We start from the raw sequence: 15,568 nt of genomic DNA on the forward strand, positions 1-15,568 counted from the left end.
AATCTTTCTACCTTTCACAAAAATAGTATACGTTTCCCCTACCAACCCAGGCATAACTGTTCTCAACCTCCTCACCAATACCTTAGAAATCACCTTATAGACACACCCCACCATACTAATCGGTCGAAAGTCCTTGATCTCATTGGCACCCACAAATTTTGGAGCTAGTGTCACCCACGTGACATTTGCATTAGTTGGTATCTTCGCACTTTGGAAGAATCCCATCACCGCTGCAGTGAACTTCTGACTAATCTCTTCCCAACATTGTTTAATGAAGTTCATATTGTATCCATCACTACCTGGGGCTTTAGAAGATTCACAGTCCAAAACTGCTTCCCTAATTTCCTCCACTGATGGCATAGCTTCCAAGGCCTCAACCTCAGCTCCATCAATCTGCCTCACTAAACCCTCTCGAAACCCAATCCTCAGAGCATATTTTTACCGATACAAGTCCTTATAGAGCCCTTTAATAGCAACCTTTATCCTCGCCTGATTCCACACAATCCGGCCATTAACCCTTAGAGCGTTGATCCTTTTGTTCATTCTTCTTGTCGAAGCGATGTGATGGAAGTACCTAGTATTTCTATCCATGTTTCTTGTATGTTGCGATCTAGACATCTGCTTCTAGTGAATCTCCTTCCAAACATACCACTTCTCATAAAAGCTCACCAACACCTTCCTTCTAGCTTCCGTCGTTCCGTCATACGTGCCATCACTCAGCTGGTTATCAACCCTATTAACTCCTCCAACTATAGACCTCAAATTGAATATACGAATGGTAAAAATAAAAAATCAGGTGTCTGAAACACACTATCTAAATTTGAGCTTGATTAAATAGTTAACGAATCTGTAGTGACCAATTTTCAGAGACAACTTTGTATATGTACGAAAATAATTTTCTCTTTTCTCTTCTCTCTAGTATTTAATTTGCTATTATGAAACCTTTCTCAATCAATCCAAACTCAATCTCAGCCATTTCACTCTCAGCAAAAAAACAATCATAGACTTGGATATTAATATTTGAATTTTTTCTCTACATACAAATAAAGTTAAAAAATCTAACAAGTAATATCTAAAATTTTGGTGGTTTCGCAATACAATGCAGATAAAATTTTGTACTAAATTTTAGCCTTTAAACTTCTTTTAAATTTGATCTAATTTTGTATTTTTGATAGGTAGTCTTTTAAAATTATAGATCATACCTCTAATAAATTTAACAAGAACTTAGAAAAATATTCACCTTCAAATTTAATAATAAGTCCTTATAGCACTATGGAAAACTCAAATACGATATATTCTAAGCTTTAATTTTATTATTTTTGCCAACTCTCTTTTGATATCAGTTTAATTTGATTATTATAATATGGTAGCTAGTAGTAGTACATTTTAGGAGCATTTTTCATAGTAGTTTTTTATTCCGCAATATTTGGTATGCAGCTATCTTACGTTAATGTTTCATGCAACGCATCGGAGACAAGTTCCAATGCAGCGTCATCTTCCCTTTTTTTCGCCTCTCAACATGTTTTCCTAAAATAGATTTCAAAGTTGTGAGCTAAAATTAAAAGAAAAATTATTGATGGTTATAATTAAATTGACAGAGTCTTGACGTGGCTGGTTATTCATTATTGTATGTATCATTAGCAGCTTTATTTAACATGAAAAATATTTGATTTTACTTTTTATGAAAAGTATGTGTCGGCAAAATTGCGGAGAATCTCCTATGACAAAAAAATTCTAAAAGTAAAAACTAATAAACACATGTGTTGAGTTGTTAGAACTTAGAAGATTAACACATGCATGCATCTTGGACCGTAGAAAAACCATGATTGATTAATTAATAGGAAAAATTGGATACTAGCTAGTTCTAGATATTATATTTTTTAAAACTTAAAACTGAAAAGTTTAATAAAAAAACTGAAATCTGAAATTAAAAAAAAAAAGCTGTTTTTGTGAAATAAAAATGGAGAAAGTTACTACTTTATAATTAATAATGTATTATATATTAGTAGCAGTAGAAAAAGTTACACAAAAATAATTAATTAAAGTATTTTAAAATTCTTTGTTTCTTACAAATAAAATATGTAAGTAGAAGGGATCATTATAGCAATGATCAGCCTGCCATATAAAATTAATTTATATTAATATTATTGCATCCAAATTAACTTATATCTCTCTTATTAATAATATTATTTATCAAGAAAATAAAACAAAAGAACGATCTGAAGAAAAATTGAGAAGATTACAAGTTTTTATTATAATATTGTTGTAGTAAAACTGGATTAAGGTCAAGGAACGTTAGGTACGTAGCTCTAACATGTGGCCTTTACCATTTTTCAAGTCAAATAAGGTGAAAAGTGAAAATACAGCTATATGTAATCATCTATCTTCTTCTTTCTTATCTCCTCTTCAATTCCAAATTAGGTTTAGCCGTTTCGTTTAATTTATGCATAAGAATTGCAGGAAAATGCTTTGACGAGTAATATATAATAGTATATATTATATAGTATAATAGAAAAATCTATATAATTCAAATGAGCATTTCATTAATTAGATAATGAGGTATTTTAAACATAATTGATATGATAATATAATAGGTTAATGTCACATATCATAAGATAATTAGTTGATATATAAGGTGGTAACATACATGACATATTACGTATGCCATATATTTTTTAATATGTCATAAATTTATTTAAAATTAAATTAAATTCTAAAAATATATACGTAAATAATTTTTATTTTCTAAATTTAAAAAATAAATTAAATTAATTCTTATATAATTTTTTTTATATTTTATAATATTAAACTTTTGATATTTTTTAATCCCTATTAATTTTAGTCTCATTTTTTACATCTTAATAAACAAATTTTTCTTTAGATAAAATAATAAAAAGAATCAAATTATTATAAATTTATTTTTTCATTTATATTTTAGATTTTACATTTTCAAATTTTATTTTTTTATAGTAACATTTTTTATATAAATAATTTTATCAAATTATTATTAGTTATATACTAAAAGTTTTAATCTTTTTTATTTCACTAAATAAATATATATAGTAGTTATTTTAAAATTTTAATCTTTTAGATCGCACCCAAATTTTAATCCAATCTATCACTAGTTGCTAATTTTTATCTTTCTATATTTGTTTTAGTTCAATTTTTTAAAAAAAATATTATTCTTTTTTAAATCTGATAGTTGAAAAGACATTAAAAATAACGAAATAGTAATAAACTAATATTAAAAAAATTGCATTAAGATATTATATAAGATTCAACGAGTGATCTCATAAATAGTTTTTTAATTATTGAGTTTTATCACATAAATTAAACAATAACAAAAATTATAAATTTAAAAATATAAATTATTTTGATAAAATTATTTAAATAAAAAAGTTTCACTAAAGAAACTAAAAATTAAAAATATAAATTTTAAAATATAAATAACAAAATAACTTTGTAATAATTTGATTATTTTTATTATTTCATTTAAAGAGAAATTTATTTATTAAAATTTATTATTAGTATTAAAATATATTAAAAATTTAATATTATGAAGAAAAAATAAGAGAGACTTATATAAGGATTAATTTGATCCATTTTTAAAATTTTAAGAATAAAAATGATATATGTATATATTTCAGGGACTAATTTGACTCTAAATAAATTTACGATATATAAAATGATAGCTGATATGTCACGTGTTAATAACCTAATATATCAACCAATCATCTTGTGATACGTGGTATTAATATACCACATCATCTTACAATGTGATACTATATGATATGTCATTATCTAACTTATAGAATGATCAATTTGACTTATGATTTATCTTTAAGAGACTAACATGACTAATTTAATTTTTTTGAGACCAATTTAAAAAAATGAATAATATTTTAAAAAAATATAATTATTAAATGTACTTTCAATTTAGTTCCAAAACAGAAGTAATAGCATATATTTCTTAATATTTTTTAAAAGAAAATTAAAACAGCTTTAGTTTTGAAATGACACTATTTAAAATATTTATCTTTTTTAATATCAATTTATTTTTTAAATAATTTCTTTAAGTTAGCGATAATATTAAGTATTAATATATTTATTTATATAGATATCAATTTTTTAATATATTTTTTTGTTATCAAATTTAATTTATTACTTTTTATAATTATTTTCAAACCATTAGAGTACCTTAATTAATTGGCTTCTGTAGTTGCATTGTTTTTTTTTTTCCTATATAAATCTTGTTTTCAATTAAACACAGACAAATATTGTTAAAGAGATGGTCCCAATACAATGGATACATAAGAGAAAATGATATTCTATTTTCTTGTGAGAAGTCTAAATAATACCCTTTCTACTCCCCTTTCTTTAATTTCAAGATGAAATATATAAGCAAATAACTTACTCTTTAGTCTATTTAACCAACATAGTCTTTAATAATCATTATAATTATATATAAAAATTAGTGATGATTATTTGATAATAATAATAATAATAATAATAATAATAATAATAATAATAATAATAAATAACCTTTTAATTTATGTATCTATAACACATAGAGAGAATGTCATTTTTTTCATATAGTGGTATTTATTTTATTTTTTTACGAGCTTATATAAATAAAGGAGAAAGTAAACAATGAGTCAAAGCCGCCTTTGACCCAAATTACATGCATTAACTACTCCCTTTTCATAAATTCATAAATACAAAAGAAAATAAAAAGTGAAAAGTAAAAAAATAATATTACATATTTAAATTTTTTTGTTAATTAAATATAATTAAATTGATATAATATTAATAAAAAATTAATCATAAATAATATTACTCTAAATTTTATTATTTAACTTAATTAAATTTAGTTCATAAAAAAATTTAAATTTGTAATATAATGAAAAGTGGCAGGTACATGTATTACAGTTTATGAATAGAAGGTCTAATTTGGACATAAATGAATAAGAAAAAGTGAAAAACTAATTAATACTAGTTGAATATGATAAATATGTTACAAATATAATTATTTATATTTGTATTAATTTAAATTTTTTAAAAATTATTTTTTAACATGATATTAGAACTTTTATAATTAAAAAATTTAGAATTTGATTTTTCTTAATTAACATGATATTAGAGTTTGATAATTATGATTACACAAATAAATTTCATATATATTTAAAAAATAAAAAGTTCTAGTATTATTATATGGGTTTTGCTAACTTATATCATAAGGACGTAGATTAAAAATACTATAAATAAATATTTTATAAAAGTTTTTAAAAAATTATATATTTTTTATATTTCTAATATATTAAATACATAAAAAATTTTAAAAAAATTATATTATTAAAAGTTTAAAATGTGTCTTTAAAACACAAATTAACTAAATTCTTATTATGTAAACCTTGAAATTATATGAACAAAATGTTATATATGCTAATAATAAATAATAATAACATATTACCTAATTAATGTGAAAACATTTTAGCAAAAGACATTTAAAAGTTCATGTCAAAGTCAGTAAGTCACCTAATATGTATTGCGAGTTTGATAATTATGAATTTATAATTACACGGATAAATTTTAAATTCTAAAAAATTAAAAAATTCTAGTATTATTATATAAACATTAAAATTATTATCATGAACAAAATGTTATATGCTAAATTAATATATTCCCTAATTAATGTGGAACCATTTTAGTAAAAGATATTTAAAAATACATGTCAAAGTCACCTAAAATTTATTGTGAGTTTGATAATTATGATTACACAAATAAATTTTATATTGTAAAAATTAAAAAATTCTAGTATTATTATATCAGCGGTAAAATTATTATGAACAAAATGTTATATATGCTAACAACAACAAAAATAACATACATATTTCCTAATTAATGTGGAGCTATTTTAATAAAAGACATTTAAAATACGAAAATATTTGGTAATTAAAAGAAATTAATAAAAAAATTAAAATTTATCTTATTTAATATTTATTAATTATTAAATAAATATTAAATAAATAAATTTTAATTATTTTTTATTTTTCTAAAATTATCATAAAAATATATGTCAAAGTCACCTAAAAATTATTGCAAGTTTAATAATCATGGTTACACAAATAAAATTTATATTATAAAATTTAAAAGTTCTAGAATTATTATATAGACATTGAAATAAAGAATTTAATTTGAGATATTATTATTTAAATTTCAATTAATAATTAAATATTTTATTACTAATATGGATATTAATAATGATATGACTAATATAAAGATCACGAAATAAATTATATACAAAATAATAATAAACTATAAATTATTTGACTTTATTGGTACACGGAATATAATTAATTGAATATAAAATTATATTTTCTAAACAATTTATGTAAACTATTTGTCCGAATTGAATTCTTTAGCAAATACCTTAAATATATTTTACTAGTGTAATTTTTCTGGCACGTGCATAGAGAAAAATAGAAGGAGTAATGCACGTGTAATACATGCACATGGTAGCATACTAACCTGGCCAATCCAGGGAACTGTAAACTTGATGGTTAAATTACTGTCCTAGTCTTTCTCGGTTCATAGTAACTATCATATGTAAGATATTATACATTTTAATTCTCAAAATATTCAGTTTTGAATAGAAAAAGATTAACATATATATTGTTTTCTAATGATAAAATGGATGAAGCCACGAAGGAGACATATTAATAAAGCTTGGAATTTTGACTCAGTTTTTTATAATTATGTTCTGAAAATAAGATTTTCTTTTTCTATTCTTTAGATTTGCAATTTTAAAAGAAGCCTTGTATATGATTATGTCTTTATATAAAAATAGTACATAATATGTAAACAAATATTATGTTAAATAATTTAATTAAATATATTAAATAATTTAATAATAATAAAAATTATTATATATAATTATTTTTTATATGAAATTATAATTAAAAATTGTTCAATGATAATTTATTAGTCAAATAAAGTAATGTAATTTATATTCATATTTACAAAATTTTTATACAAAAATATGTAATTTACACTTATATTTATTAAAATTTTACACACATGAATCAATACATTTCGTATCCATATTTTTTTAGAATTTACACACATAAATTAATAAAATTTATTTAATAAAAATAATTTAGTATTTATGATATTTAAATAATGACAAAAAATACTAAAAATTATTGGACCTCAAAAATTTTTTAAATTATATAACGGTTTTCAGCTATTAAATTTAGATAAAAATAATTGAATATAAATCTCTATTTTAATTATTATTATTATGCAAATTCTTTATATTTTTTATGTTTTTAAAAAATATCAGATATTTTTTAATTTTTATTTATTTAAATATTAAAAAAAATAACAACTAAAAAGATGAACTATATGACTTGTGATAATTTCTCTTTTGATAATCCACTTTAGACCTATTTAAAACCCTCCCATAATAAATTCACACTTTGACCAAGGGCAAAATGGTAAAACCAGCCTACTCAATTTCATTAATCAATTGAAAAAACCCCATCAGTGTCTGATCTCACCAAACTGAGAAAACCATATAAAAACCCTGTTACAACAAACAACACCATTTCATTTCGTTCATTTCTTATTCACTCATTTTCAACCAACACAAAAACAAAACTTTTCCATTACCCTCTTTTCTTCATCCAATTGGGTATCTGAAAGTCTCATCCTTTTCCAGAACAAACCAAACCTCATCCTTCTTCTGCTTAGTTCTAGCTAAAGAGACATGTGTGGAGGTGCTATTATCTCCGACTTCATTCCCGGCGGTTCCGCCGCCGCGGCGTCGCGTTCACGGCGGGTTACGGCGGACATCCTGTGGCCAAACCTGAGGAAGCCAGTGAGAAAGTCCGGCAAGAGGAGGGACGGTGCCGGCGCCGGTGTGGTGGCGGTTGATGATGACTTTGAGGCTGATTTCAGAGAGTTTAAGGATGACTCTGACATCGACGAGGACGAGGATTATGATGTTGATGATGTCGTTGGCGGTGGTTCTGTCAAGGGTTTTGGATCATTCGGTTCAACCAAAACCGCCAAGCCTCAGCTCAAAGCTCGTGGTATATTACTCTCTTTGTAATCTCATAATCAATTCTTTTTTTTTTACTCCTTTCTATAAATAGCTTATTTCTGTGCCTCTAATATGTTTGGGATTTGATTTTGGTTTTAGTTATCACATGCATTTGTTTGTTTCGCTGAAAAATCGTGTCTTTTTAGTGTTTTTTGCTGTTGCTCAAGAAATTAAGGCTTGTTTTGCTGAAAATTAGTTTCCTTTTTAAGATCAAAATTTTGTTTGCCTGTGGTGTGTGCGTGAGTGTTTTTTACTGGTTTTTTGTTTGTGGTTTTGATGGGATTGTTTTTGTTTATGGAGATGATTATCTACTGCACAAGAAATTTTATTCAATTTTTTTAGATCTTGTTAGCCTTTTGAAGTTTTTTTTTTACCTTTTTTTTTTGCTTTATTGCATGTTTGCCGTCCTGTTTAGATATTATTTTTTTTAAATTTCTGGATGATGAAAAAAATGAGGGGTATAAGTTTTTTTTTTAATTTTTATTTACTCTTTTCTGGTCCTGTGTCTAATAAGTGGTTTTTAGAATTGGGATGATTCATGATTGGGTAGATCCAATTGGAGCTAGCTTTAATTGATTATCCAGAAACTGAATTTTGTCCCTATTTTTTTTAATTTTTTATGAGGGTTTAATATTTAGCGGTTCCAGTTAGCAAGATTTGGTTTATTTATTTAAAAAAAAAAGAAAAAAAAAAAAGAATTTTTATGTAGCTATTCTTCCTATGGCTTTGGTTGATAATTTTACAGCAACTCACTCCATGTGCTTTTGATACAGATCGTGTGTTTGAAAATTGTGCTTCTAAGTGATCAATCTAATGTAATAATGGACCCGTTTGCTTTAATATGGGAGAATCTTGATATATAGATATATATAATCTATTTGATATTAAATTGAATATTGTTATTCATTGATGATAAGGTGTGATGGACCCATTAAATAATTCTGGATATTGAAATTTGATGATTGATATTTAATTTAATGTTTCTTGATAATGTGTAATTGCAATTTCCATTTTGTTGTTGTAATGCTAAATTGATAATTTGGTTTGTCTATTATTGAAATCAATAACTAGTAACTTTTCCTAAGTTATATGGCCAATTAGATCTTCTATTAATGATTTGCTGATTTTATATTGTAGGACCTGCTGCTGTGAAATCCATGGAGCCAAGTGGACAGGTTGAGAAATCTGCTAAGAGAAAGAGGAAGAACCAGTTTCGGGGAATCCGTCAGCGTCCATGGGGGAAATGGGCGGCTGAGATCCGCGACCCGAGAAAGGGTGTTCGTGTCTGGCTTGGGACATTCAGCACTGCTGAAGAAGCCGCAAGGGCTTATGATGCTGAAGCAAGGAGGATCCGTGGCAAGAAAGCCAAGGTGAACTTCCCTGAGGAGGTTCCAGCCGCGTCCTCAAAGAGGTTCAAGCCACATCCCGAAATGCAGCTCCCTAAGGAGAAAATGAACTGTGCTAAGCCCAAACTGAACAACCAGATGTTTGACTTTGGTAACGAACTCGGGGACTTCTACTCTCAGTTGGATCAGGTGGAACAGAAGCCTCTGATTAACCAATATGCTAACATGGAGTCATTCCCCGGAAATGGACTTTTAAATGCATCTGATGATGTGGCTGCTTATTTCACTTCAGAACACTCGAGCAATTCATTTGAGTATTCCGACCTTTCATGGGGCGAGCAGGGCCCGAAGACTCCCGAGATATCATCCATGCTCTCGGCTCCCGTCGAAGTGCAGGGTGTGGCTAAGCAAGAGAAGAACATGGTGCAGCCTAACAACACTCAAGCTGACTCTGCAAAGACACTATCCGAGGAGCTTGCAGATATGGAATCACAGCTGAAGTTCTTCGATACTCCTTACCTCGATGCAAGCTGGAACGATACTTCATTGGAATCCTTCCTTGGTGTGGACTCAACACAGGATGTTGGAAACCCAATGAACCTTTGGAGCTTCGATGACCTCCCTTCCGTGGGAGGCGGAGTCTTCTAAGAAACCTAACTCATCGATCTCCCCCGGTTTATGTAAATAAGGCGACAGGTGAGTAATTTTTATTCGGCTTCCGTGTTGTGTAAGTTTCACCCTTTCATGTTCTCATCTAAGTGTTAATTATTTTGTGTTTTGGATTCAGGAATATATGATAGTTTGAGTTGGTGATGAAGTTGGAAGAAGCAACCGGCTCAAGTGTGTGGAATTGAGTATCTTGTGGCTATAATATGCAGTATAGGACTTTTATATTTATATGTAATTTAGGTTACTTTTTTCTATCTTATCAAAAAACCTTATGTTTGGGAGATTTTTAAGTTTAATGTTCATATGGATTTCATATATTTCATATATGATGATATGTGATGATACAATCTTGACTGATATAAATTGTTTGATTAATTTGTTTGGATTATATATGGCTCTTGGTTTTCACCCTTAAATTTTGGTGGGTTATTTCCTATTTCATTGGATGGTTTTGCCTTGTGCTTGTAGTAATCTCTCTAGATTCATTTATGTGTAGAATCTTGTGTTTTTGAAGCCAAATTATTTGGATTGCATCTTTTTGCTTTGTTGAAGAGTTTAGATATCATTCTCCATTTAAAAAAAAAAAATTTAAAATTGAAGTTTAGAAGGATTTGTAACAGATATTTTGCCCCCTTTTTTTCATTTTTTTTTCTACAAAATATGTTCCAAATAATACCTTCTTACATGAGTATTAAATATATGTGGGTTTTGTTTTACACTCTCATGTGAGAAGCATATTAGGCATGTCTAGAAGTTATTTTTATTTGAAATTAATGGTTGAAACTTGAAAATTAATAATTTTTAGTTATTAATTTTATATGAAAAATAGTTGAAAATATGTAAATTTGTATCTACTGCAAATTTTTATCTTAGAAGTTCACGGGTTATTTTTACTTTTTTATTTTTTATTATTTTAACTTGACATTTTCGTAAAAGTGATGTGAATATGATAGGTTTGAAATAAGGGATATTTTACTATACAGATTAAAATTATATAAAAAATATAAATTTTTTATAATTATTTTTATTATTTTATTATTGTTCAAAATGTAGTTTTAATTTTTTTTATTTTTTTTTATTTCATAAGAAGAAAAATTTATAAACTTACATTTTTGCTATATAATTAATCTTGAAATAAATATAAAAGGATCCGTGTATGTTTTCACTCTTGTTTAGTGAATGTGTAGAATTTCTTTTTGGCTATATGTTGAAGAGTGTTTGTTTTTAAGGTTCATTCTTCATGTTTCAAAAGTATAATAATACAAGGCAAGTTAAATTTTAAAAGGCATTCATTTTAGCAAAAATTCAATTGTTGCAAGAGATATAATTTTACACTTTTCACTCTTTTCTATTTCTCCGAAAAGGTTATTACAAACAAAATTAGATGACAACATTTTCATTTTCTGTCTCCTTTTTCTCTATGATTAAAGTGTATGTAGTGATAGATTTTTAATAATGATATAACTAAATTATCCCAATACTATTGTTAGGTAACCAGAACAGTGGAGTGATTGAGAATTTGAGATTTCCATCTAGAGGTACCCTATAAATCTATAATTATTGCCAATACACTAGCCACTTGTGATTTATGTGTAAATACTAATTATCTTAGTCTTACATACAAAATTAACCATTAAAATTAGAATAAATATTCAAAATAAATAAAATAACATATATATTTACATTAGCTGATTTAGTTATTAATTTTTAGTGCGTGTATATAATTTTTAATATAAATACAAATTTTTTTAATTTTCTAAGACTTAATTCAATTGTGTTATTTCAACATAAAAAAATGAGTATATAGTAAATAAGAAAAGAAAAGTGAAATACTATTCTCCTTCTTCAACAAAGACAAAAAGTTCAACCTTTGTTTTGTTATATATTGAGTGATTATCAGTTTACTACTGTGGAAAAATCAACACAACATTTTTTGAACAATATTTACCCTATCATGTGGGAGCCATTTGCTTGGGCTATGGGTTGCATGTGACAAGGTCCTGTGAGAAACTAATCAAATTACTAATAATTAAGTGTTATATTATAGTTCTGACAAAGAAAAAAGTGCCACGTCATCATGATAAATTTTTTAGATTGTCAAATCTATAATTTAGGATTCAGGAATATTAAAAAATCAGTGTGATTTATAATTATTAATTAATTATTATTAATATTTTTAATAGTATAAAATTATATTTAATAATATAAAATTATATATTTTTTTGTTGATTAAATGTTGATTAAATTTTAATAAAAGTGTTAGTTTCTTAAACTTTCTTTTTAACATTTAACCTTTCTGAATAATCGGTTATATTATTATTATTAACGAAAATCCAAACTACATTTAGCAGGAAACTATGTTAACTTAATTAAAATTTTATAATTAACCTTAGTGACAAAAAAAATGCCATTGCTATTTTCTTAGAGTATATATATGCATTTAAAACAAAATTGATGTTTATTAGTTATTACTACTAAATTTATCGAAAAAAATCTGATGATAATTTTTAAATTTAATTTTTAAATAATAATTATGCACATTTATTATTATCAAATTTAGAATGGAAAAAATTTGACCCTGATAAATGGCAGAAAAAATTAAACTAATGCCAAAATTATCGTTAGATTTTTTGTTGGTAATAATTTTTTATATTTGTCTATCTTAAATATATTTGTTGTCAGATAATTAATATTAAATTTTTGAATTTCAATAATAGTTATTTTATCGACAAGATTTTTTCTATCAGATTTGATGTGACGATAACTTTAGCAGTAATAAATTTATCATCGAATTTTTATAATGATTCCGATAATAATTTTGATGGTAATCAATGAATTTATTATAGTGAAAAAAAATACGTTTTAGCTTGCTTTAAATCCACATTATAATCATGGAGTATAGTTGTAGGTTAGGTTAAAGTATAGAAATTAGAAACTAGAAAATGTTGTCTCTTTCATTATAATTAGGTTAGTTTTTTTGATACATAGAAATCAGAATGGCATGGGTTGTGTTTAGGGATCATTGCAGCATCCATATAGTGTGTGCTTTGGGAGAATAATCAAGTTCATGTGCTGCATTTGCACTTCATAACTTAGAATATAAACAAATATTAAATAGAATAAAGTATTATTTTTATTCTCAATGTTGGGAGTAAATTTTATTTATATTTTTAATTTTTAAATTGTTCTATTTATGTTCCTAAGTTTATAAAAGTGATTTAATATATGTTATTTTATTGTCAATTATATTAACAAATTAGATTGTATTTTTTAATTATTATTACTTGAATGTATTTATTCTTAATTAAGTCTCACTTGAATGTATTTGATTTTAATATTGTACTTATTATTTGTGTTTAGGTTCAATTACACGAAGTTTGGTTGATGTCCAAGTCTCATTGAAACATGGATACAGTGACATATGTCTACTGTTTGATTTAGTGAAACACATTTTCGAAAGACACCGGAAGACACGAATAAATACGGAGACACTAAATTTTTGTACTTCCAATTTGGTAAGATACTGAGATACAACTTGTGAGACACTAATTTTTTACCCTTTTATCCATATTCAATTTTTAAATTTTTAAAATTTGTCTTCCTATCTTTTTATTTTTTTTTAAATGAAGAATAATTTAGTCTTTTTAAAATATTTGTGTCTTGTTCATTATTTAATTTTTATCAAACACAATACATAGACACGAATATTTTCTATTTATGTCTTTAATATTTGTGTCTTTGTGTCTATAATTCTATGTTACATCTAATACATCAACCAAATAAAATCTTATGTCATTAGAAAAGTGAATTATGTAAATGTTGTAGAAATTAATTTCAATTTTTGATGAATTTTTTTTAAAATGAATCATCGGTTTGTCTCAAATATTTGTATTTTAATTTAAAAAAAAAATTAAAATTCTAATTAAAGCTTATGATATGTAATTAACTTTAAAATAAATTGAATCACTTTTATAAAAAATATAAATAAGATAATTAAAATGTTAAAAATACAAATAAAATTTATCTCAAGCATCGAAGGTAAAAACGATATGATATTCTATTAAATAATAATACAATTAATTGAGACTCTCGTAATTGCCGTATATGTCAGGTCACAAATTAAGGCAATACCCCACGTCGATCCACACCATAAAAATAATACACACGTTCATGTTTACATACATTTTCACAGCCCTTTTTATGTTGTTTTTGACTTGAGAATTGAGATAGAGATCAGATATATCTAAAGATAGTATGATATATAAACAGTTCTACTATTCTTCATTTCTATTAAATTATAATAATATATAATGAAAATAATTTTTTAAATTTTATTAAAATTAAATATGTAATTTAATTTCAAAAATCTTTTATTTATATATGTTTTGAATAAATATATTATGATCATTTTTAAGTATATAAAATGTATACTGAATAATTTTGAACTGATTTTTAAGTTTTTTTAAAGATGATTCATAACACATAAATTTCTAATCTAACGAATAGCCTTTTGAAAAATTACACGAATAAAAAGTTATTCAACAATTTAATATTTATTTAAATTGATACAAATATCATTTATTTAGTCCTATATCAGGGTAACAGCACTTTGAATTACCATTTTAAAATGTTTATTTCACAGAAGATAAACTTTGCCTAAAACCAGTTTTGTATTAAAGGTTTTTAGAGTGAAAGGTCATTGTATTAAACAAATTAAAGGGACCACTAATATCAAAACGCTTAAAACTTCTTTTTTTTTTAAGATATTTTTTTAATAATTAAAATTTAATTTATATAATCGATTAAATTATGTTATTTTTGTCAAAATTAGATGAAATAAATCGGTTTGATAAAAAAATCAATAAACCAAATTTAGTATTGATTTAAATTAATATTTTTTTTTAAAAATGACTATAATACTCCTTTTCTAAAAAATTACTTAAAATATTTTTATTATATATTTTAAAAATTCAAAATCTTAATCTTTCTTTTTTCTCTATATCATCATAAAATTAAAATTTAGGATTTTTAAAATTAATATATATAATAAAAATATTTTAGTTATTTTTTATAATAAGAGTATTATAGTCATATTTTATTAAAAAAATATTAATTTAGATTGGTTCAAGATTCAATTTATCGATTTTTCGGTCAAATTAGTTTATTTGATCTAATTTTGACAAAAATAACACAATTTAATCGATTATATAAGTTAAATTTAATTATTAAAAAACATCTTTAAAAAAAGACGTTTTAAGCGTCTTTATGTGAGTGACTCCCATTAAACAATAAAGTAACATAATAGTTTTACTGTTTTTTTAGACTCCATTATTTAACTTTTATTAAATCTCATTCCATTTCACTTGATTATCTTCCATCAATTCAAGCATAATTGTTCCCTGCTGAAATATCATATTTATATTTTAACTATTGTATTAAAGGATGTAAA

At 24.9% G+C, this 15,568-nt stretch overlaps 1 protein-coding gene across 1 annotated transcript; it reads left to right on the plus strand.

The window, feature by feature from the left end:
* The first annotated feature begins 7,480 nt into the window (after positions 1 to 7,480).
* On the plus strand, positions 7,481 to 10,507 carry LOC112735337 (ethylene-responsive transcription factor RAP2-12-like). Its single transcript, XM_025784888.3, has 3 exons — positions 7,481 to 8,093; positions 9,242 to 10,146; positions 10,238 to 10,507. The coding sequence occupies exons 1-2, from the start codon at positions 7,769 to 7,771 to the stop codon at positions 10,096 to 10,098; spliced, it is 1,182 nt and encodes a 393-aa protein (XP_025640673.1). The 5' UTR covers positions 7,481 to 7,768; the 3' UTR covers positions 10,099 to 10,146; positions 10,238 to 10,507.
* Positions 10,508 to 15,568: the final 5,061 nt, after the last annotated feature.

The sequence above is a fragment of the Arachis hypogaea genome, chromosome 2 (assembly GCF_003086295.3).
Source record: "Arachis hypogaea cultivar Tifrunner chromosome 2, arahy.Tifrunner.gnm2.J5K5, whole genome shotgun sequence".
NCBI classification, from domain to species: Eukaryota; Viridiplantae; Streptophyta; class Magnoliopsida; order Fabales; family Fabaceae; genus Arachis; species Arachis hypogaea.